The sequence below is a fragment of the Gymnogyps californianus genome, chromosome 2 (assembly GCF_018139145.2).
Source record: "Gymnogyps californianus isolate 813 chromosome 2, ASM1813914v2, whole genome shotgun sequence".
Taxonomy (NCBI): Eukaryota; Metazoa; Chordata; class Aves; order Accipitriformes; family Cathartidae; genus Gymnogyps; species Gymnogyps californianus.
In genome coordinates this window covers 142,747,673-142,769,104 of record NC_059472.1, presented here as the reverse complement: position 1 = coordinate 142,769,104, position 21,432 = coordinate 142,747,673, and the positions used below count along the sequence as shown (strand labels likewise).

The 21,432-nt window shown below is 38.5% G+C and overlaps 1 protein-coding gene across 2 annotated transcripts in view; it reads left to right on the top strand.

The window, feature by feature from the left end:
* CDK14 (cyclin dependent kinase 14) overlaps positions 1 to 21,432 on the top strand; it is a 319,176-nt gene that overhangs the window by 126,976 nt on the left and 170,768 nt on the right. For both annotated transcript variants that reach the window (XM_050890973.1, XM_050890975.1), the window contains 2 exons: positions 5,104 to 5,198; positions 20,950 to 21,012. In XM_050890973.1, the coding sequence (XP_050746930.1) occupies positions 5,104 to 5,198; positions 20,950 to 21,012 (158 nt within the window). The remainder of the gene's footprint in view (positions 1 to 5,103; positions 5,199 to 20,949; positions 21,013 to 21,432) is intronic.

Here is a 21,432-nt window from a genome sequence, read left to right as displayed (position 1 = left end):
AAGCAAAGTTATTTGCTTGTAAATTATTTCAGATGGGTGAACTGGAAAATAGCAAGTGTAGATTTGGAGACTGCATTTCTGAGGAGGAAATTTCTGCAAATTTATTACTACAAAACCAACAGAATGCTGAATTTCTGTCTCTGTGCTAGAATTGTAAGTAACATTTTGCACACAGAAAGTCGTGCTGTGTGGGAAGTGAATGAAAAGCATAAGGGACACTGTGCTCCAAGGCGAAATTTTAAAAATTGCTATAAAAGATGTGTAGATGGAAACGTAAGTTACTGGGAAGGGAAGCAGAACTTCCATAGTATGTGCAGGCAGTAAGACACATTTGAGTATGTTTGTTCAGAAGACATGATGAGAGAAAAAAAACCATGAATGTTTTCTCACTAAAGATGCCTTTCCATGAGAGCTCAGAGACTGAACCCAACTGTTTATGCAAGGAAGTTGGCACTCTGTCAGAGAGCACCGTTGTGTCTGCAGAGTGTGACAAGCCACAGAATTTTACAGATACATTGTTTGGCTCTGAAGCACAACAAACTACTTGGTTTCACAAATTGTGTTACTGACTAGAACGTGGGTGCTTTGGTGTCTCCGAAATTAAACAGGGCAGCAAAGATGCACAGTTCCATTAACAATAGTAGGTGAGTGCAAACTGCCATGATGTGCTGTCTTCAACAGTAAAACTCTCCCAATGAGAGATGTCCTCCTAGAGTGACAGGGAGAAAGGGTGAACACTGTATGAGAGGAGTAGGATGGGAAATGGTGAGCACTGGCACATGGTAGCCCCAGAGGACACCTCAACTACTATATACTGAGCAAAGCAGGCATTTTCATAGCTATATTTTTTTTAGAAAAATGACAGGAATATCACAGCCTTTGCATATAGTAGGAAATCCAAGAGAGTATCAGCAGCAGTTCTACATTACGGTGAATATGAGTAGTATGAGTTGAATTCTTCTGCTACTGCTGAGAAAAGCTTCCAGGTCACTGAAATATCAGACAATTTGGAAATCATGGGTAATTCTTCTATCTAGGGCCACAGTGGAGAACGGTGATTTTTCACAAAGTCAGAACAAGATGATAGTCAGGAATTGCAAGACTGAATTAAATGTGGTAGGATGATCCGAGGACCATAATTAATGTTCAAGCTTAATGTCCTTGCCATGTCCGAAAGTACCATCTTCGATAGTGCTGCTAGTGAAAAGTTCTTCCTGCATGTGGCCTGGGAGTCGACAGTAATAGTTACTTTTGTTGATTTTGACATACAGCTGTGAAATGTTACTTTATGGGCATGCCGGAATAGCCTTTTTCAAAACACTCCAAGTCTTCTAGAGGTAAGTCAAGGCTGATCTAAAAGTCACAAGCCTTTGTTAATGGAGTGTCAGGCTTGAGCTGATGCTGTAAACCCTGCAGGGAGCAAAGCACTGATTTACTGATGCTACTCAGGTTTTGGGTAAAAGTTGGCTGCAGTCCATCTGGCTTGGCTTGCTCGTGGAGTGAGCGTACTTTAGAACTCAGCTCATCTGGGAGCAGCAAAAAGCTCCTTGACCAACACAAGCAATAAGGCAGCTTGCCAGGCGCTCATAATAGATGAGAGCATCCCCTTGTTGGAGGAGAAGTCTGTGATGGTTATTCAAGCAAATACAATGTGTTTCCTTTAAGTATGCAAATATGGTTATTAGCCCTTGATGGAGAAGTGCTGAGTGTTGGTACTTTTAGTGGCTCAGGTCATGAACTTATGTACAAGTCACAGAAATTATCATCTTGGATGTCGTTAATTATTGAAGTATGTCACCAGTTCCTCTGACCTGTTTTTTTACTGCTAGAATTTGCTGTAAGGGAATGTGCAAACGTAGGTGACAGAACAAGCACCTGCCTATTCAAACACATAATATTTTGTCCAAAGTGTTTTAAAAAAGCATTGAGCATTATTTGCTGCTATGCTTCCTCAAAACTCTTTGGGGAAATGAATTAAAAGTGCTGCCATCTGTTTATCTTGCATTTAATACTGAGGGTAAAAAAAGAGTGCCAGCAGTTTTGAAGCAGCATTATATAATTTTGTTTTTAAAAATATGTGCTAAGGATACTGTGAGTACTAGTACGTTGGTCCCACTTTTGTGAGTTGTTGCAATGCTTTTTCAACAATATTTTAGTCTTTGTATCTTAAAAGAAAACAACTCTGTGTGAAATCTGTGGGTGATAATCACTGGATGGAGATGGCATTCTCTGGGAGAATTATTTTGTTCTAGAAGTAACACCAGGCACAGCAGCACCTGACTTCTCGCTGAGCTCCAGTAGCAGCTGCATTGGCAGCTTCAAAGGTGAAGTCAGGCTTGTCTCAGGCTGATGCTGATTGACTCCCTGGACTCTTTTTCAGTCTCTTGGATGTGAATTTTTGGGTTTTGTCTTTGAATTAGTGGAGTTCACCCAAAGTTCTATCCCGTTCGAGCAAAAAGCTGCCCAAAAGAGGAGGTATCTTGGTCATTTGTTCTGAAAGGGGATGTTTCTGGAAAAAACCACACTGAGCACCATCAGTTCATATTTCATTTTGTTTTTAAAGTACTCTGTGGAGGAAGAAATAGCTTCCCTATTTCAGACAACTTTTTTCTTTTTTTTTTATTTCATTTTTTTCCCCTTTTTTTAAGCAACAAAGCAGTATTTTCACAAAGACAGGCAATCTTACTGGTAAGAGTCCTGATAGAAGAGCACACAGGGTAATTCTCTTACTTTCACCAGTTATGCTTGGTTTCTCACAATATAAGTTGATGGTGGAATTGCTTCTTATTTCCACGGTGTAAAATTAGTGCAATTAAGATGATTTTGCTGTCTATGCTGTATTATTTACTGTATTTCACTTGAACTAATGGAGAAGACAGAAATCTCACCCTGCAGGTGATGTTTTGTAGTTCTTGTAATATATGGCAGATGTTGAATATTGAGGCTGTAAAAGGGGAGAACTGGATGGTAGAGAGCATAAATAAGAGTGGGGGAGGGGACTGAAGAGGAAGGACAGTATTTACAAAGACCTCAGGGTAAGCTGCTTTCAATGTACTGTTTAAGCTTTAATGACCCATATACAGATTTTTAGCAACAAAGTAATGGCCAACTAGAGGAATTAAAGGCCTCAGGTGATGATCTGAACAGCAAAAGCTGACAGAGGTCATAAATACTATTACAGTTCGACACAGGCTTTGCTAGGAGGCAATTTTTATGTTCCCAGTTTCTTGGCATGTATGGTAATTTGACGAGGTTTGAGGGAAGAGCTGGTAAAAGCTCAGTTACTGCAGGTGAACTCTTCTCGGGGTTCCCCCAGGTTAAAAGTTCTCGTTTCTGGTAGAAGGTACCTTTCGGAACAGTTGTTCTGATTATCTGTTGTTTGTATCCATACCTTTTTCAATAGCAATTTTTCCCTGTTGTCCTTTGAAAAAACTGAACATATCCAAATCTCTCTGAGCTTTTATTCCAAGAAACTCTCCAAATTCTAAGATGAGGATCCTGTGAGAATTGTGCACAGCTCTTCCTTTGAGAAAAAAGATTGTACTTAATTTGTGGAATGTTAAAAGTTACTAGAGATGCACTGATCAAATGTTTAAAAAGAATAATTGCAATTGCAATAGCTAATTTACAGCTCAGTGGCAATGTATTCAGAGCACAGGAAAGATTCCTCTGTGCTGACTCTCTGAATAGCATGACTTGTGGAGTGCAGGCCAAAGCAAGCTCTTTTGAAACATTTCTTCTCACCTCTTCAGCCAGGTTGAAGGGTTGCCTCGTTCCTGGTGATGGAGCTTGCTCTCAGGTTTGCAATCCTGTCATCAGGATATCTGTGATATACTCGCTTTGAAGCTGTGAGCAAAGCTGCCCCTTTGCTATCTACCTTCTGCCTAGCGTGAACTCCAAAGTTTTGCTGCTGAGGATGCTTGTAGAGGAACACTGATTCAGCCAGCTGCCATGTTGCTATTCTGTTGCTTCCTAGAGTGATCAGCTTCTCAGATCGATCTCTTAAAGACCAGTATGAAGGATGATATGTACTTACCCTAATTCAAAGCCAGATGACCCCTGGAGTTACCTCAGCCTGATGGTGCACCCTCAATAGGACAGCAAGGGGTAATAGTGCAGCGGAAGCTCCCTAGCTTCCATTTTGCACAGTAGTGGAGTGAGACACACATTTGGCGTTTGACAAAAGAAGAAGGGTGGCAGAAGAAAGTTCCACGTGATTCAGTACAGAAATATGCCACTCATTTGCATATCTTTGTATCTATTATTTACTTTGCTGTGGTGACTGATAGTCCTGCTCAGATGTATGCATGAGATGACAAGGCACCAACGACAAAATGACATTGGTAACAACACATGGCTTGTCAGCATATGTTGCTAAAATATGCAATGTCTTCTGGAACATTAAATATGTAATATGGTCTGAAGATTAAATGTGTATTATGGTGTAAAAGAAATTTAGTGAAGGAGATCACCTGGAAGTTCACTAGATAGTCTTTTTTTGTCAGTAGTCTGAAAACATGATCTAGTGCCATTAAAAAAAAAATATGGTGAGAAAATACCATGTATTTATTCTCATGAGCTAATACAAATGATTCCGTCAAACCTGTGTGATGTTTGAGAGAAAGGAGAATTATTGCTTAAAAGATTATTCTTAGAACAGATGTTGCACTTTGTTTAGAAAGCAGCTCTGTTGTGTTGGGTAGGAAAGGTGATGTTTTGAAAAGACATGCTTCAGTTTTATCTGAGACAAAAAATTATCTTTGAGTGTAGAAGCGAACTTGGTGTCTGGTTGATCAGATGTGAGTGAGTGATTCACTTAGAAGAGGCTGCGTAAGGAAAGCATCTCTAGCCGCAGCTCATTTTTGCATCAAAATGAGGTAGAGTTTGACCAACAAGGTGGAGAAAGTAGTACTGAATGGGAAGGCGTGATCTTCGAACACACTGAATGTGTGGAGCTCGTGGACACGGAAGATAAAGTACAACTATTGGTTGTCAGGTTATGAAACTCAGATGTCAAAAAAATCATCCAAGTCACTAAAAAAAGCCAATCAATGTAAAATATTTGGATCCTTTTTAAGATAACATGTATGTTTTGCTTTTCAGCTTCTCTTTTGAAAGGATTGAAACATGCTAACATTGTGCTGCTTCATGACATCATTCACACCAAGGAGACCTTGACACTTGTGTTTGAATATGTGGTGAGTAAAGTAACTACTGTTCTAGATATGGTCCAGAGTGTATTGAATTTGATGGAAAAACTCTCTTTACCATCGATGATCTGTGGATCAGGCCAAAATAACTCTTTACTTTCTTCAGGAGAGTGGAGGCTATAAGAGATGATGCTTTGTAGTGGAGTGGGCTAAAAGTGGAAGGCTAGACTAGACCAGACTCAGAGATGGAGAAGTGGCTACTAGGGCTCTTGAAGGACCTTATACTCTTCAGTTGACTTTTTGAACTGGTTCCTTACTGTGCTTCCCAGTTATAGTTTTTTATTAGAGCTTTTTCTTTACTGATGTAATTGAGTAACTTTAAAACAGGTGAGGATAATGTAGGTAAGAAGAACAGGACTGAAATGCTTAACAGGTAGTTCCTTCATCAAAAGCATGTAACAAGTTTAAATGGCTTTTGTTGTGACTGGCTTGTGCATAGTGTCTTTTTATAAGCAATGATGTCAGTAAAAAAGAAGTCTGGTGCACGCAATTTAGAATTTTTGATTATTATTTTTTTGCCATGACTAGTGTTTTACCTAGTAATTAAAACTTCAATTTACATAGTACACAGTGTAATGATCTAATTGTGTTCGGAGTATTACTTCCCAAAGTCTTGGGCTTGGCCTCCTAATTAATCCTTTTAGTTTTTCTAAGACAAACATATGGCATTTATGTAGAACTGCTTCAGCATTTAGCTGCAGAATTATGCAATGTACTATCATAATTAACCTCCCAGTTTTCACAGATGGGTCCAAGAACACGTAATTTAAAAGAAACAAATGAGTTTAGAGAAGGTTAGATTTTCAGTATAGTATCTGTTACTGTTTTGTAGTCAGTAAGACACTGCATTTATGAAGTACAGTGATTACTAGTTTTACTCTTAGTACGTCCCTCCTTAAGACAGATGGAATTCTTTTGTGTGTTTCTTGGGAGCATGCCTTAATTTTTACATGGTAGTGCACGCAGCATCTTGTCTGGAGAAGCCATTCACCTTGTCTGTTTACATAGAAATGCTACAGTGTAATAATGTGGGTATTCAGCTACAGGAGCCTGCAGAGCGGTTGCATGCAGTATGTATTTTTTACCTCAGGTATAGGGACATTAATGAAAATTTAATTCCTTTTCTTAAAATTGGTGATTCTTCTGCTCCTGACTTATGCACTGAATTAGCATAGGAAAAGCCTTGATATTTAATTTTATGTAACATTCAGTGTAGACTTATTTGCATAACTTTACATGAATACATTTTGCAGTCCCTTTTATCAGCGGCTGTATTGAGCTGTATTCATCAGAACTGGTGGAGAAATGAGATGTATAGAATATGTTTCTCCCTAAAATAGATATTTTTCCCTATTATACTAATGTCAAATTTCTGGATTTTACATCCAGTAGTAGTGTTTTACAGACTCTGGCTCCCAGCCATGGGCTATATCATGTTGCTGTCCATGATAAGCACGGACACAGACTAAGCTTCATGCAGCGGCTAGTTCTTCTGGATTCACTTAGTTGTTTGTTTTTCAACAGGGTGCTGTTGGGATCAGCCCTGCTGGTGGTTGCACCTTTTTATTCCCATGGTGTTTGCTAGCTATTGAAACTGTTTCAGGATCTCATTTAGTAATGGTTTCTAGCAACTGATCCAAGTAGTATTTTAGTATTTTGGCTGATGAGCAGAGTCTCTGAAGGTGGTGTTCAGGAAGAAGGGGAAGGATGCTTTGTTCTCTCCAGCCAGCCCAAGGACTCTATCATAACGACGTTGTAACTTGCTCCTGTGCCTTGAGATGACAGAATTAATGACAGCTTAACAAAAGTCTGTTTTCATTGTTACGTAGTGTAAAGTTATAGGCTCATCAAATAGCTAGTGCTATCTGATAATTACTGCTTGAGAATGCCCATGTAACCTGAATTGAATTCTTGTGGGTGTGCATGATACAGATTTTAACTGCATGATTGCAATGACCTTTTTTGTTCCTTTTGTCAAAGAGCTCTTATTCAGTGCATAATATGAACGTGCAGAGGCAAAAACTACAGTTGCCCATTTAAATCTACAAATTTTGGCTGGTTGACTATGCAATCCAGCTGTGTAATTGGTGTTACTGAGCTCTATGTCTGTAATGTCTGCTTTGTTGTGGTTTTTTTTTTCTTACACCTGTACATGGTTTAGCTCAATAATATGAGTGAATTGTACTGAAATCAGTATAAATATTTGTGCAATTAAAATTACACAGTGGCATACATTTTTGAATGACTGAGGCCTAACAAGCCTAAAAGGGGTTGAATTTGATTGACTTCATAAAGTGATGTCATGGAACTGATACACTATTGCCATTAATCACTGTTGGCCATTTCAAACGTAGTAAAAACCATTTGAGTGAGGTGTCATGATTAAATTAGGGATGAACAGTTAGTGATCCAAGAGTTTTCAGAAAATGGAAACTTTGGGTCGCTAGGTTGGTGACGATTCCATTGGGAAATTAATACTGATGAAACGTCTGAGGTTATCAGAGGTGTTCGGTTTCAGTGTTGACCCTGAAAGAGTAGAATGAAATTTAATTTCATGTCGCACCTTTCATTGCAAAATGCATTGCAGTAATAAGTTAAAAGCTGAAAGCAGAATAGCCTCTGAAAGGAAATACGGCAGTGATTAAATTCTCTGGGTACCTCAAATTAGAATTTTTTTTAATATGGAAGTCTGTCAGATGAAAACATGACAGAGCTTTTTAACTTTAACCTTGGTGGTCCCTAGAAGCAAGAAAAGTCAGTCTTTAAAAATTCTGTCTGACAGTTGAAGATCAGGAGAAGTTCATTCTCCATAGAAACATTTTGGTGGTGAATGTAAAGCTGTACGTTTCTGTGGAAGAAGAGCAGGGGGGCTTGCTCCGTTTGAATGCAAGAACTTAATTGAAAATAGTTCAGTATTTACAGAACCTTGTTAGTAGGGCATAATTTCTTTGTATGCTTTGGTAACTCTTACATCAGCTATGATTATTGTTGGTCATTCAAGTGTACCCAAAAGGGAGCTGAGAGCTCAATTTTATCACTGGATGACTGAGAGTCGTTGCTTGTTACCTGTGGAGTTTTGAGGATGAGCTTGCTTGGAATCACCTCTACAAAACCTGAAGGGCTGATAGTCTTCCATGTATTGATGGTAGCGAAAATGGTTTCACTGTACTTAACTGGGATGTGCTAAATGAGACTTGAAAACAAAATGTGAAATTCTGACACATTTTGCGTATGGCATCTGAGACTGTAATGACTTCCAAAAGAAAAACGTCAGTTCAGCTTTACAGTTCAATGGAGGAGTATGACTGTTCACGTAAGTTTTGTTCCCCTCCTCTCCAGGCTCTGTTTAGGCGTAAGTTTATGTGACCTTGTGGGTGTGCCAGCTGTAGTGCAAGTGTCACTGATACAGCCAACTTTGCCCAAAGAAATGATGAATTTTACAGGTGAGATCTCGGACATATTGAGAGATCTTTGAAGATGGGTTCACATTTGTTCGTTCTAAAAAGATCATTAGCTGCTACCATTTGTTTCTTCACTTGTTTATTTAAAAGGAAGATGACTGTATTTAGAAACACTTAATTGCTGAAAGGCAATCATAACCAATACATATTGCTACAGGCTTGGTAGAATGATAATGAGGTTTTTAGTATTACGCATAATTATGTAAGTATATTATTATCAATAAATGAGCCAGCAACTTGTCCTATTCCTGGCATATAAAAGTCAGCTTGTATAGCAATACTTTACGCTTTCAGTATTTGTGAACTAGATTTGAAACAAGAACAGATACATTTATAATTGGAAGTATGAGTAATGAGTAATATTATTTCTGCCTCAACAGTGAAAAAGCTCCAGACTATCTAATAGTGTAATTTAAAACCAAGCATTTTCAATTACCTTGCCTATTCTAATCTTTGTGTATGTTTTTCCTTCTTAAAAATTACTTTCCATTAGAGAAGAAAGTTTAATTCTCATTGCTTCATTACAGCAGCTAAAATAGGTTGTTATACAATGAGTTGGCTTAATAAAGTTCATTAGTTACGTTTTCCTCCCATTTCCTATAAGAAAAAAATAGGTGTGAGGTTTTTCATTTTAATGCTGATTGGAAATTGAGATATATACTGTTTATCAGAATTAAGAGTTACAGAGCCGAAGTTTCAAAACCTGAGATTTTGAGTTTGTCGTGGGACATCTTAGAAAAGTATTATGCAAGGAAATGGTCAACACTCATTGCCTAAAAGGATCAAAAATTTTTGCATTGAAAATTTTGAATTTCTTATAACTTTTGATAATGTGGATCGAACACTATTATTGGTTTTCTGGTTTTATTTATTTTATTAGGGAACACGTGTTGAAACTAAAGGTAGGATGGCATTGCTCATTTGTGAAAACAAACAAAAAAAGCCACATTATTTTAGTGGATGAGAGAGCAGGGAAAATCAGTAGAGTCCCAGAGCTGCTTCTGAGCTCTGATCACTAGGATCATTCAGCCGTGCTTAATACCTAGAGAAAATGAGGGAGACTGGGCACAAATAGGAAGGAGGGTTCTTCTAATCCTTGATTGAGAGTGAAACTTATTTGGAGGCTGCATTACCTTACTTTGATGTGAGTGTGAAACGATGGGCAATTTCCTTCCTGTCTGAGGTCAAGGTGCTTGTCCAGCCATGGTAAGCAAGGACTAAAAGCTAGTGAAGCTCTGCAACAAGCCAGATGCCTCCTGCCACCCTCTTGGCAGACACCCCCGCTTGCTGTGAACGTGCTTCGTCCACCCTGGGAAGGAGCAGAGCCGTTGAGGGCTCCCAGCACGGGAGCAGTTGAATTTAGTAGTTTCCATTTGCCTTGACCGGAGGAGGAGCCATTCCCCTGTTGGTTTAACCCCTGCCTCGTGCCCCAGGCTTGCCCCAAGTTGCGCTACTTAAATTGCAGTCAAAAAGACGACAGAACAAGGCTGAGAGGAAGCAGAGAGAAAGGAAATCCCCTGCTATTGAGAAGAGGCAGTAAGGGAATACTGCTCTTGGGAAAGCCTTGTTTTTCAAGTTTTAATGAGCAGATCAGAGACAGGAGCTGCTGATGTCCAAGTAGAGGTTGGAAATGCAAACAAAGTCAGCTTTGGGAGGTAGGGATTCAGAAGGGATTTCAGAAGGAAATTGCTTGCTGCTTTGCCGAGAGGTAAAGACTGTACCAGACATGGGAATCAGCAGGAAAGAAGGAATGAAAAATTCTATTTAAATTTAAATAAAAATACTCCTGCTAGGCTAAGAAGTTTACACGGGTCTAGCAGGAGGAGGAAAGATGTTACTCAGTTTGCCTCATTATCCTGACTTCGCAGGATCTCACAAAGGTTGTTTAGACTTCATACGGAGGATGCATGCTGATGAATAGATGTGTTAATAAGATTAATCAAGATTTACAATCCAACAGATTGGGAGGCTGTGTGTATCTGAATGTCTGTTCTTTGTACAATTTACTAATGTTTTTTATAACCTTACCAAATATTGGTTAGATTTGCAGTGTGCTTTGCACCATTTAATAATTAGCATCTATTATTTATTCTTCTTTTTATTAAGTATTAGTAAGTGTATTCAGTGTAAGTATTTAAAAAAAAAAAAAAACAACAAAATTAAAGCATAAAAAACATCCAGAGTTGAGCTGACAGATGGAACACTGGAAATCACGTGAGATATTCTATCTACTGACAGATCTCAATTAGTTTTTTCCTAAATTACAGATAAAAATTTCAAACGTCATTGTAGTCCATCAAAAACACATACATGTAGTAAGATGGATATGCCAGTGATACCACTCTACTCAATACAGGTAAGGCCACCACCCAAAATGGTAAATGTGTACACACAAGGAAAACATGAATCAACTGGAGACCTGAGAGGGGAAAAAACCAAGAATGAGCAAACATCTAGAATAACGGCTTCTGACAAAAAGTCAAAGTAAGTAGGGCTGTTTACAGTTGGTGGAAAAAAGGATGAAATGGTTACAAACCTTTAAATATCATAGAGAAAGACAGTGACCTATTTCCATGTTAATGGTAAAGAGGATAAAAAATAAAATCTGAAATTGCAGTAAGGAAGAGAAAGATTAAACTAGGAATGCCTCTTTAATGGTAACGACAGTAAAGCACTGCAGAAGCTATTATGGGGTGATGGTTTCTCTAAAACTGGCAGTCTTTAAGAACAGTTTAGACAAATAATCAGCAGAATGACATGTCATTGATAGTAGATATAGGTAAGTTGATTATTTTTTCTTTTTGAGATCTTTTCTATGTGTATCTTTCTGCATCTTAATTTTTATCAGTTAAATATGAATACTTGTAGTCTTTCAGTGAGGTTAATACACTGTTACTTTCCTGTATCAGGGATTGAAGAAAAAATATGTCAGTTTATTTTACTACTTTAAACGAAATAGTAAAAAAAAATCCTTCTAGTTTTAGGTTTGGTTTGTTGTTTTTTTTTTTTGTTTTGTTTTGTTTTTTTTTTTTTAAGTAATTGATTATGTTACAGATTTCTGGACAGCTCTACCATCAGTAATATTCTGGTGGCATCCCACACATTCCTTATCTTTTAATTTCAGTAATAAACTGGCATTGTCCAAGTCCCTCTGAGGTGAAACCTGACAGTATCTCAATTTGCACTAGAGACTGTCCAATCCAATTAAACTTTTTTTCTCAGGCTCTTTAATATTGTGGGTTGTAACTGCTGTTTAATTCCTCTTAAATGAGAAGCTCTGATTTCTTCAGTGCAGATTGAAAAAACAAACAAACAAAACACCAACCCAAAAACTGGCTGTTTGGAGAGTAATATTTGCCATAATTCTAAATCTTAAAAATAAATTTTTCCTTCCTGAACTAGCAGTATGCAGCTTTGTACTAATTTAATCATATTGATAAAAAATACATCTATGAAATCTTTACAAACAGAAACTTGGGGTGAGCAATTCTGGCAAAAGAATAATAATAATAATAAAAGTAATAATAATAAAAATCCTGGAGTCACAATGAAGAGATCAGTAATTACAGATATCTTTATAGTATGTTTATAGTTTTATAGTATAAAAAATAATTAAAGAATGGTGAATAAGAGGAATCAAGAATCAAGCTTCAGTAATAAATAGAGCCAACACTTGAAAGTTAAAAAGGCCTATTCATTTTTTCTTCTTTTACTACTTTGAGTAAAGAGGATATAATCCATGGAAGCGTCATTTTTCTTTGTGCGCCTTGCAGTCTGAACTGCAATTTTCCCTGTAAAATTTGTATTAATCTTATGATCATGCATGGACATTTAGGATTAGGAGGCATGGCAGAAAACAGCCAGTGTGAAAAGAGGTCTACCATAGGATGCCGAAGCTTTTAGAGAAAGTGTTTGCACAGCTTTTTTCCTGCCTTGAAGATGGCATTTTTTTGTAGCCTAGCACACCACCATAGCAAAGGCTCTTGTGCCAGCTCAGCTTGTGTAGATATGTAGACCATCCACAGCCAGTACTGTGCCAGTATTAGTGTGGGTACTTGACGTAGTGTGGCTGTATGTGGATCATCAGCCTCCCTGCCGTGTATGTGTTCTGCTTACGTGCTCCTGGAGCGAGTACTCTCACCATGAGCTTAGGGGTATCTGCCATGCTCTAATGAGAAACTTTTTGTATCTTCAATTTTTTTTTTTTCTTTTTTTCATATATGTGGCTATAGTGGAAATAATGGTCAGTGCTGTGGAAACCTAATGACTTAGCAAATTAAAGAAAAAGTGCACACGCACACCTGTGTGGGCACATGTATTACAACTTGCTCAGCTTGTAAAAATTGTCCCAATCCTGTTGACTTTGGGGACTATAAGTCCATCACAGTTTACACAAGCTGATGATCTGCTGCTGGGTTTTGAGCGTACTAAACAGGAATTCCTACTGATTTTTGAGATGTCATTCTTCTGTTAAAATAATCTCACTAAATTAAGTGTTTACTGTCTCTTTAACCTGATTCACTGAGAAAACAAGGCTGATGCAATTATTAAGGTGGACAGAGAATAAGGAAGAGGATAAACTGGCATCTTCAGAAAACTGGATTTTGTTGAAGATCTCTTAGTTCATTCAGCAATTCTTTCTGCAGCAGTGCATGTCTCACTTGTCACGGACCAGATTGTTCTCTGTGCAATGAACAGAGACTTTGTATCAGTAAATAAATATATATTTTCTAATAGCAACCAAAAATCAGACAACCATGCATTCCCTTTTTTCTCTGGGGTTTTCAGGTAGGTTTGTATATGTACTCCCCTACCTCCCAACCTCCTTTTCTATATAGTATTGTTCATGTGTTTTGAAGTATACTTATCTTTGTTGACAGTGTGAGAGGAATTCAAGGCACTAGAAACATCTGTTAGCAAAATTGTTTTCATTAAAGGTGTCTTGTGGGGTGGTTTTTTCTTTCTTAAATTTCCTAATATATATCTTTCCCCTGCTGCTCGGCCCGGTTGGTGCTGTTGCCTTCTGCTGTTTTTCTGGAACTTGCCTAGATATCACCCAGAGATAGCTTGTAGGGTATTTTTTGTTAGCATGGCTAACACTGCGTTGTCTCGTAGGGGGAAAAGATTGAGTTATAGAAAGCCATAGAATACTTGAAAATGAGAGTCTATGACACTTTTGAAAATACCAGCAACATGAAATTAGTTTAAACCGTGGTGCAGTAATCTGCAGAGCGTTTAGGTTGGAGGATACATGCCATTTAAATAGAATTAACTTTTCTTTGTTCTCCTGTCACTTCAAATATTCCTACTGCCTGTGCTTTTATTGGTAAATTATATTATCAGTTTAAGAATTTCTTGGTGACAAAAGGGAAAGTATTTTAGTCAGTAAAACTGCTAGGGCATAAATAATGTGTGCTCTCCTTTGAACAGAGAAGAATGGCTCGCAACAGCCTCACTGCCTCAGTGGAGCAGCACAATCTGTCTGCTGCATGATGGCATCGCCGGCAGCCAAGTACTCCCATTTTTGTTTTAATGGAAGGGTTCTTTCACATTGCTGGTTTTACATGATGGGAATGTGGTTGGAAATGCTTCCTGTTCCATTCACGAGCCCCAGGCTCTCCATGCATTTCAGCTTCAAAAATGACAGCTGAAACCAATTAGGCAGAATTATGGGACAGCTAAGTCACATGGAGATTTATCATGACCGAGGAAGAGGAGGGAAAGAGAATGTATTGCATGGGAAGTAGGAGTGACTAATTTAGTTAGAAGAGAATGACAGTCGCATTATTATTATGGAAAAGGGCTGGCAAAGTAGAGCTCATTTCATGTCACTGGCCGTGCCTTTGAAAGGAGACGTCCTGGCCTCTGTCTGAACGTGTTTGTGTTTGGTAGCAGAGTCTCCGATTTCTGAGCAAGATAGTTGAGCAAAATAGTTGATGTTAAAGTGAAGCACTGAGCGTATCTGAGGACATTTGTAGCTTGTGGTTTACTCATCTATTCATAATTAGAATTCCTTCTTCAAGGGGAGAAGGGAGGAGTCTCAACCATCAACATTTGTCTCATTTTTTTTCTGTTTGCATACTCTCTCTCTCTTCCAGAAGTAGGATGCAATGTATATAAACCTTGCTTCAGCTGTATAAATATCAACCTGGATTCTTTTCCCTTCAGCAGATGCTTATACACAGTATGCTCACAAACATAAACACGCATGTGTCTACTAACATAAACCAGAGTCTTGCTGAATAGGAATGACCTTCATACACTTGTACACTGCCACAAGTTTAAAGCAAAACCCCAATTCATTTCTTCATGTGAGCCTGGAAGACTATTTCATAAGGTAAATGAAACTTTTTGCAGTATTGTCATGGTAGTTGATGGTGTGGGGGAGAAGTGAGTGAAAAACATTACAGAGAGAGTCTGAGCAAGCGTGCATTTTCCTTTTTTTTTTGCCTTTTTTTTTTCCTTGTTCCTTGACCCAAGCTTGATTTTGCTTAATCCTTGTGCAACTTTGTTGATTTTTATTTAGACTCTGAGCAGTTACATTGGATAAGTAACTTAATGTCTCCCTCATTTTCATGTACCTGTAGGAGTTGTGATACTTATCTCCATCATAGAGAGGAAAATATTTGAAAAGCATTGAAGTTTGGGTCAAAAATGGGCATTGGCTGATGTGCTTCTACATACAGTTTGGAAACAGGAGAATGGTTGAATTAGCATAGCTGAGCATGAGTTTTCTGTTCCCTGTCCTAGGTGGCATTGTGCAGTCTCTGGTCTAACCAGAACTTGTGCCATCCGCCCCAGGAAGGGTCAGGGGTTTCCTAGTGGAGGTCTAGTTACCTGAGATGTGCACTGAGGAAAGGGTTTGTGTTTTAACTTGCTGAAAGAAGGCAGCACAAAGGCTTGACAGAGCCTTCTCAAGGACATGGAGCTGTGTGTGCCAGAACCCTGAAGTCAAGTCGTAGCCCTGGAGCAGTGATCTTCTGGCACAATTTAGTAAAATACAATTATTTGAAAAAATAAGATGCCAAAGTCTGCCTCAGGTTGCCTATATTTATTTTTAATTTCAGCCAAAATGGCCAAGATATCTTAAACCTGTGGCTGGAGGACCCTTATTGTAAATATTCAAGCCTTACAGCATGGGCTTGGAATTTTGAGAATGGGTAGCCTTTGTGTTGTGGGTGTCATTGAGCTATTATTTTGAAAATTACCCCAGATTTGGTCAAGTGATAGGCTTCAGAAAAATTGTCATTTGTACTTAAGAACTATGTCTTTGAAGATTCCTCCTCTCCTCTCAAAGACTTGCCTTTAGTCTTTCACTTCAAATATTGTAGACTGCCTCCCCAGAGGAAGTGAAATTGTTTCTGGGGGAGGCAGTAGTGGGAGGAGAGACCAAATTGTTCACTTAAAGCAGAACAGATTTTGCACAAAAAATTGTTGCGTTAGTGAGGTGGCAAAGTCAAGTTCTTAAAATTAGAGGATGCCAAGATAAAGATGGCCTGTGCAGTCTCCTTTTGCCATCCTTGTGGAAGAGCCTGTTGTGCAGCTCTGCAGAGGACTGTGCAGCGAAGGCATGTGGTGGTTGTTGAACTTTTCTCATTTTTTGTGGATGTTGGAACTAGGGTGTCTTCTGGGATTCCTGCCTCATTCAAAGTATCATTTCAAGATAAGGCACGTAATACTGCTGTAGAGAACTGGGTTCCATCCCTGCTATATTGGGAATCGCAAATTGCTGTCATCACAATTCAGATATGACCGACTTCTGCTATTCAGCATGAGATTCTCAGTCTCCCTTGCAAAAGCATTGTACACTCACAGCTGTAACTGAAGTCAGTCAAAACACAGAAGCCAAAATAGTGCCAAATACTCTGAAAAGTCAAAACCAAAGTGCTTTAAATGGAACTGCCCAAATCAGTGATGCTTAAGACTTCTTTCTCTCAATTCCCTACCTGATAAAAGGCAATAATACCACATCTCCCCTGAATTACTATGAAATTATTTTATGTTTGTGAAGTGTGTGAATAGTGTAGCAATAAGCAGGGCAGGAAAGCCTGTGAGATTAATATTTCTGCCTTCAAAGTAGTAAATAAACCAGAGACTGCAAGCTGTGTGAGAATGGGGGGAAAAAAAATCATCATAAAAACGGCACAGCTGTTCTGTAATCAAGTACCTCCTATTCTGTTCAGTGAGTATGTCTAATCCTGTGAGGGGAAAAAAGTATGTGATCACATTACGCATTTAAAAAGTTATCATAGTGTACATGTATTGGGCAAACAAATAAAAGGTTGGATAAACCCCATTAATTCTGGACTTTCCTAGCTTTTGAGTTCTTCACTATGGAAACTTGATTTATCTCTATTTATTGTTTTTGTGTAGCTGTTATGAACAGATAAGTGCTAATAGATTATTTGTACATATAGATGTGGGTAAACTGATGGAGTGTTAAGAGCAGGAATTAATGGGATTTTCAACTTAAGCTAAAATATCTTATGTTCTGTCAGTATGGGATTACTTGTGATTTATGTGTGTTGGGGATTAACAGTATGGCTGATAGAGTTGTTAAAAGCTAGCTCGAAGCAGAATTGGTCTAGCCAGGTCCACCTGGGATCAGGATGTGTGTAAGAGATATTTGTAATTACTTGGAAGTCTGTGTACTGCATTCCCAGTATATCCTGCTTCCCTGTGAGGTGTCCTCACCCTCTGAAACAGTGGAGAGAGGACTGTAAAAGGTGTGTTGTTTCTTTCTTGTCTTCCTACCTTGTTTCAGCATAGGTTTATGTTATTGCCAATATATAATTGTGTCTTGAATTTTCCTTTAGGGTATATATTTTATTAGATCAAGGTGGTAACCACAGCAAAGACCCTAGTGTCAGAGTATGGCATGCTGTATCTGCAGCCACTGTTCCACTTGGGAAAGCATGTTGCCTTCTACCTCGAAATATAGCATGAAGAAAAAGACTCCGTTCGTCCATATGGTACCAATTGCGTGGAGTACCGTTAGAAAACTGCTTTAATCCAGTTTGCTCTCTGTTTTCTTTTTTAATGCTTTCCTGAAACTTGCATTCATGTTGTCATCTTCAGTGTCACTTGAGCACACAAGCACTGCAGCAGACACTTGCCCGCCAAAAGGGAAAACAGGTTTAGAAATAGGTGTCCCTGCAGCACTGTCAGCTTTCCTGGCTATACTAATATTTAATTCAATGTACATTGAGTCCCTACCTTGGGAAAAAAAGAGCAGCTGATGCTGCCTTTGCTTTACCGCTACCTTTTTTTTTTTTTTTTTAAGTGAGGAACAATGTACTGTAACTTTATAAGTTGCTTTCCCAGTTGGTACCATAGTATTTAGTTGCTTTTATGAGAAGGACTCTAATTTAGTCTTATGAGGGCAAATTCTTGAAAGATTTGAACAGAAAAGACTTTCCATTTCTGTTTACTGTCTGAATGAAGATTTGGTAGAGGTTTCTCTGTGTCTGTAGCATATGTGTGGGGAAAAAAAACAGATTCCAAAAGACTGCTGCACAATTGACTCTGTAAGGTTTCCAGGATTCTGTAGAAATTGCTGCTTTCATTGAATTTTAGGTAGACGCGAGCAATCAGTTTTTGAAGGAGAGAACTACTGATGCAGAAGATTATACCAGGCTACCAGTCGTCCTGGTCCTTGGGGTAGGAAGAAGAGGCGAATGATGCTTAACACAAACAGGATCATCGTTGATGTTCATGTATGGAGGAAATGCATCCACATAATAACTGAAATATAAGTGGAAGAAAATGGGGTTATCCTCACAATTCATTACAAGTATATTGGAAATAAAAAGATGACTTATTGCTGTTCCTAGTGATGTGACTCTGAAGAGGATGTACTTAGAAAGCTTTTGGTGAACGGAAAGGTGCAGCTAGTGGGCAGCTGGGGTGCTGGGGCTTCAGGGATGGAACCTTCAGAAGTAGCATTGGGTTTGTCTTCCTCTGGTCTGGTTTCTGTCAGCTGACTAGTTTCAAATCGTAGAAATCAGTAGAAGGTGAAGGAGGCAGTAAGTTTCCCACCTACCAGGTTATCTGTCACCCACAAAGGCTGGAAGACCGAACTGCAGGGAAAAAATAATTCTCCTCCTTCAGCCAGCCCTCGCGAGGGAGCGTGCTGTGCTCGGGGACCATGATGGGTGCGTCTGAGGATGGGACACCACTGCCCTGTTCACCCTGCCAGGCTTTCTAAAGCAAAATTTCAGGCTCTTCTTTAAACTTCTCCCAAGCACTGCAGATGCTATCACTATTCAAAGATTTGTATTTAAGTTAAAGAGAATGTGTTATTCCACCTGACTGGCATTTCTCTTCAATAACAGATAAACCATTAAAATGGAGGGAATCCCTCAAACTTCTTATTTGACACCAGCCATCACTTGTAGTAATGGTATTTCAGCTGATATTTTGCCAGAGGCAGACTCTTGTTCTGGGGTTAGTACTCAAAAACTGTCAGTTTTTCCAAACAAATGACAAGGCTAGCAGATGACTTTGTTCAAGTATGTTTCCTTGGTGTTGATACAGTAAAACAAGACAAAACTGGTTAATGCGGTGATACGTACTGAAGGATGACTGGTCCATTTTTGGCATGGCTTATTGATAGAGTCCCAGACAACTAACTGGGAGAATAGAAGAGGATTACGTACCTGAAGTGGCTAAAGATTTTACAGAAACTCGGAATAAGTCTTTAAGCTAAACATAGACTTTATGCAAAATGCACTTCACTGACAGTAACTATTCACTGGTAGAGGTGTATTGTTTCATTTTCTTTGTAAATGCATTCACTGACTTGTTAACTATTAATTGAAGTCTTGCTTGCTGTAGCTTGTGTTTTGGAAGAAGCTCTGTTCTTTTGTATTTAGTGTGGTTTGCCTGTTTGAGTGTGCCCTCTGCCCTTGTGATACTTACACTCTTCATTTTGGGATTTCCTGCGGTCAGGGCACTCACTCTCTTGAAGCCGGGTAAGAATTCCTGAAAAAAGGTGTGCTAGTGCACAACCTAATCAACCAATGCATCTTACGGCATTGCAATGTTAATTCTACATGCACATTGTGTTTTCGTAGTTTATGACTTCAGAAGAGAAGATTATACAGAACAGTTGTGGCTAGCACGAATTTTGTGTCTTAGATGATGTGAACTTAGTCCTATGTATCCATATAACTCTGCAAAAGAGCACTGGAGAATGGCTCCTGGACTCTGAAATGCTGCACAGGGAAACCATTCTGCTATGTCAAAGGCAGCTTTTGTCCAAAACTCTCACCTTGAAAACTGCCTATATTTAGTTGGGCTGTATGTGAGGCAGGTATTGCCAAGTAGCTTTTCAAGGAATGCTGGATGATTTTTGCCAGATGTGTTCAGAAACCAGATGTGGAAGGCAGTCTCCAAGTTTTTGGTGGTTAATCTAGTGCATATTTTTGCTTTGTTTATTCTGAACCTAATTCCAGAAGCTGAGCTGTGCAAGCAAATCAGAGAAGCAACATACCACTCCACTGAAAGCGTGCTGCTGACTAGTAGGAAAGTGAAGAAATGCAAGAGAAAAATTCAGAGGAAATAGTGTTTCTATAGTAAAAGCAATAAATACTTATTAATTAAAAATAACATCAATCTATACATTGCAAGCCTGCTTATTTTATGAAGAGATTTTATGGTATATTTGCAGGGAATATAGGCAACTATGAAGTGAAAACTTAAAGTTTTGAGTCTTCAGTGAAGCTGTTTTCTAAAGTAGCTGTAATTAATAGCTGTACATGTACATAATACATGCTTCTTTTTGAGCTGGAAAGTATCATTCAAGACTGATATACAATGCCTTTCAGATTTATTTTCTAAACCATTAAGCCATCTTAATCTAGAATCACCATAATATTATATTTAAAAGGCAATGTTTTAATGTGAATAACGAGAGTAGCATTTGAGGTTCTCCCTTTAGGTTCTTCCTCTTCCCTCCAGATATTACCTTAATGGTGTTGATGGTGATATTGTCTTTACAACGTACAAAATGATACTAAAATTCAAGTAATTAATTTACCATATACAGGATGTTAGGGAAAAAAATTAATTTACATTTGGTGAATATTCATATCAGTCAAGTTACCAAGGTTGTTAAATAAAATGGAGTGTAAAGGTACAAGTGTGTGTGCGCGCACATGTGTGGCTGAAAAATCTCCTTGTTTTCCATTTGTTCTGTCTACTCCTAAGCAGAAGGATATTTATTGCTCCAGTCATACAGATATTAATACACTTTTTTCCGTCTGACTTTCTTTTAGCACACTGATTTATGTCAGTACATGGACAAACACCCTGGAGGGCTTCATCCAGAAAATGTGAAGGTAAGAGTCAAAAAGAGCACACATTCAAGACAAATGCAGTAACAGTAACTTTGTGTAAAATGTCATGTCAGTTGTTTCATAGAAACTGATTATTAGCTAAAGGGAGAATGATTGGCATGTGAACTATATTTAAAAATAGTTTTTTCTTTAAAAATAATTAAAAATGCAAGTATTTGAACATTCCCACAAAAGAACTTGTGAAGTCTGTAAAATCGATTCAGAGCCAGAATATATGAGTAAATACTGTTACAGTGTTGGTAACCCCTCCCCTCCATTCAAACACTTGCTCTTAAGACAAGACAATACTGCCCTAAAACCCCTGAGTAAACTTGCTTTAGGCTGTCAGTGCTAGATCTTCAGTGAGGTAGGTCATTGTAGGCTCACTGAGTTTGAGGGAACTGTAATGAATTGTATTAGCTG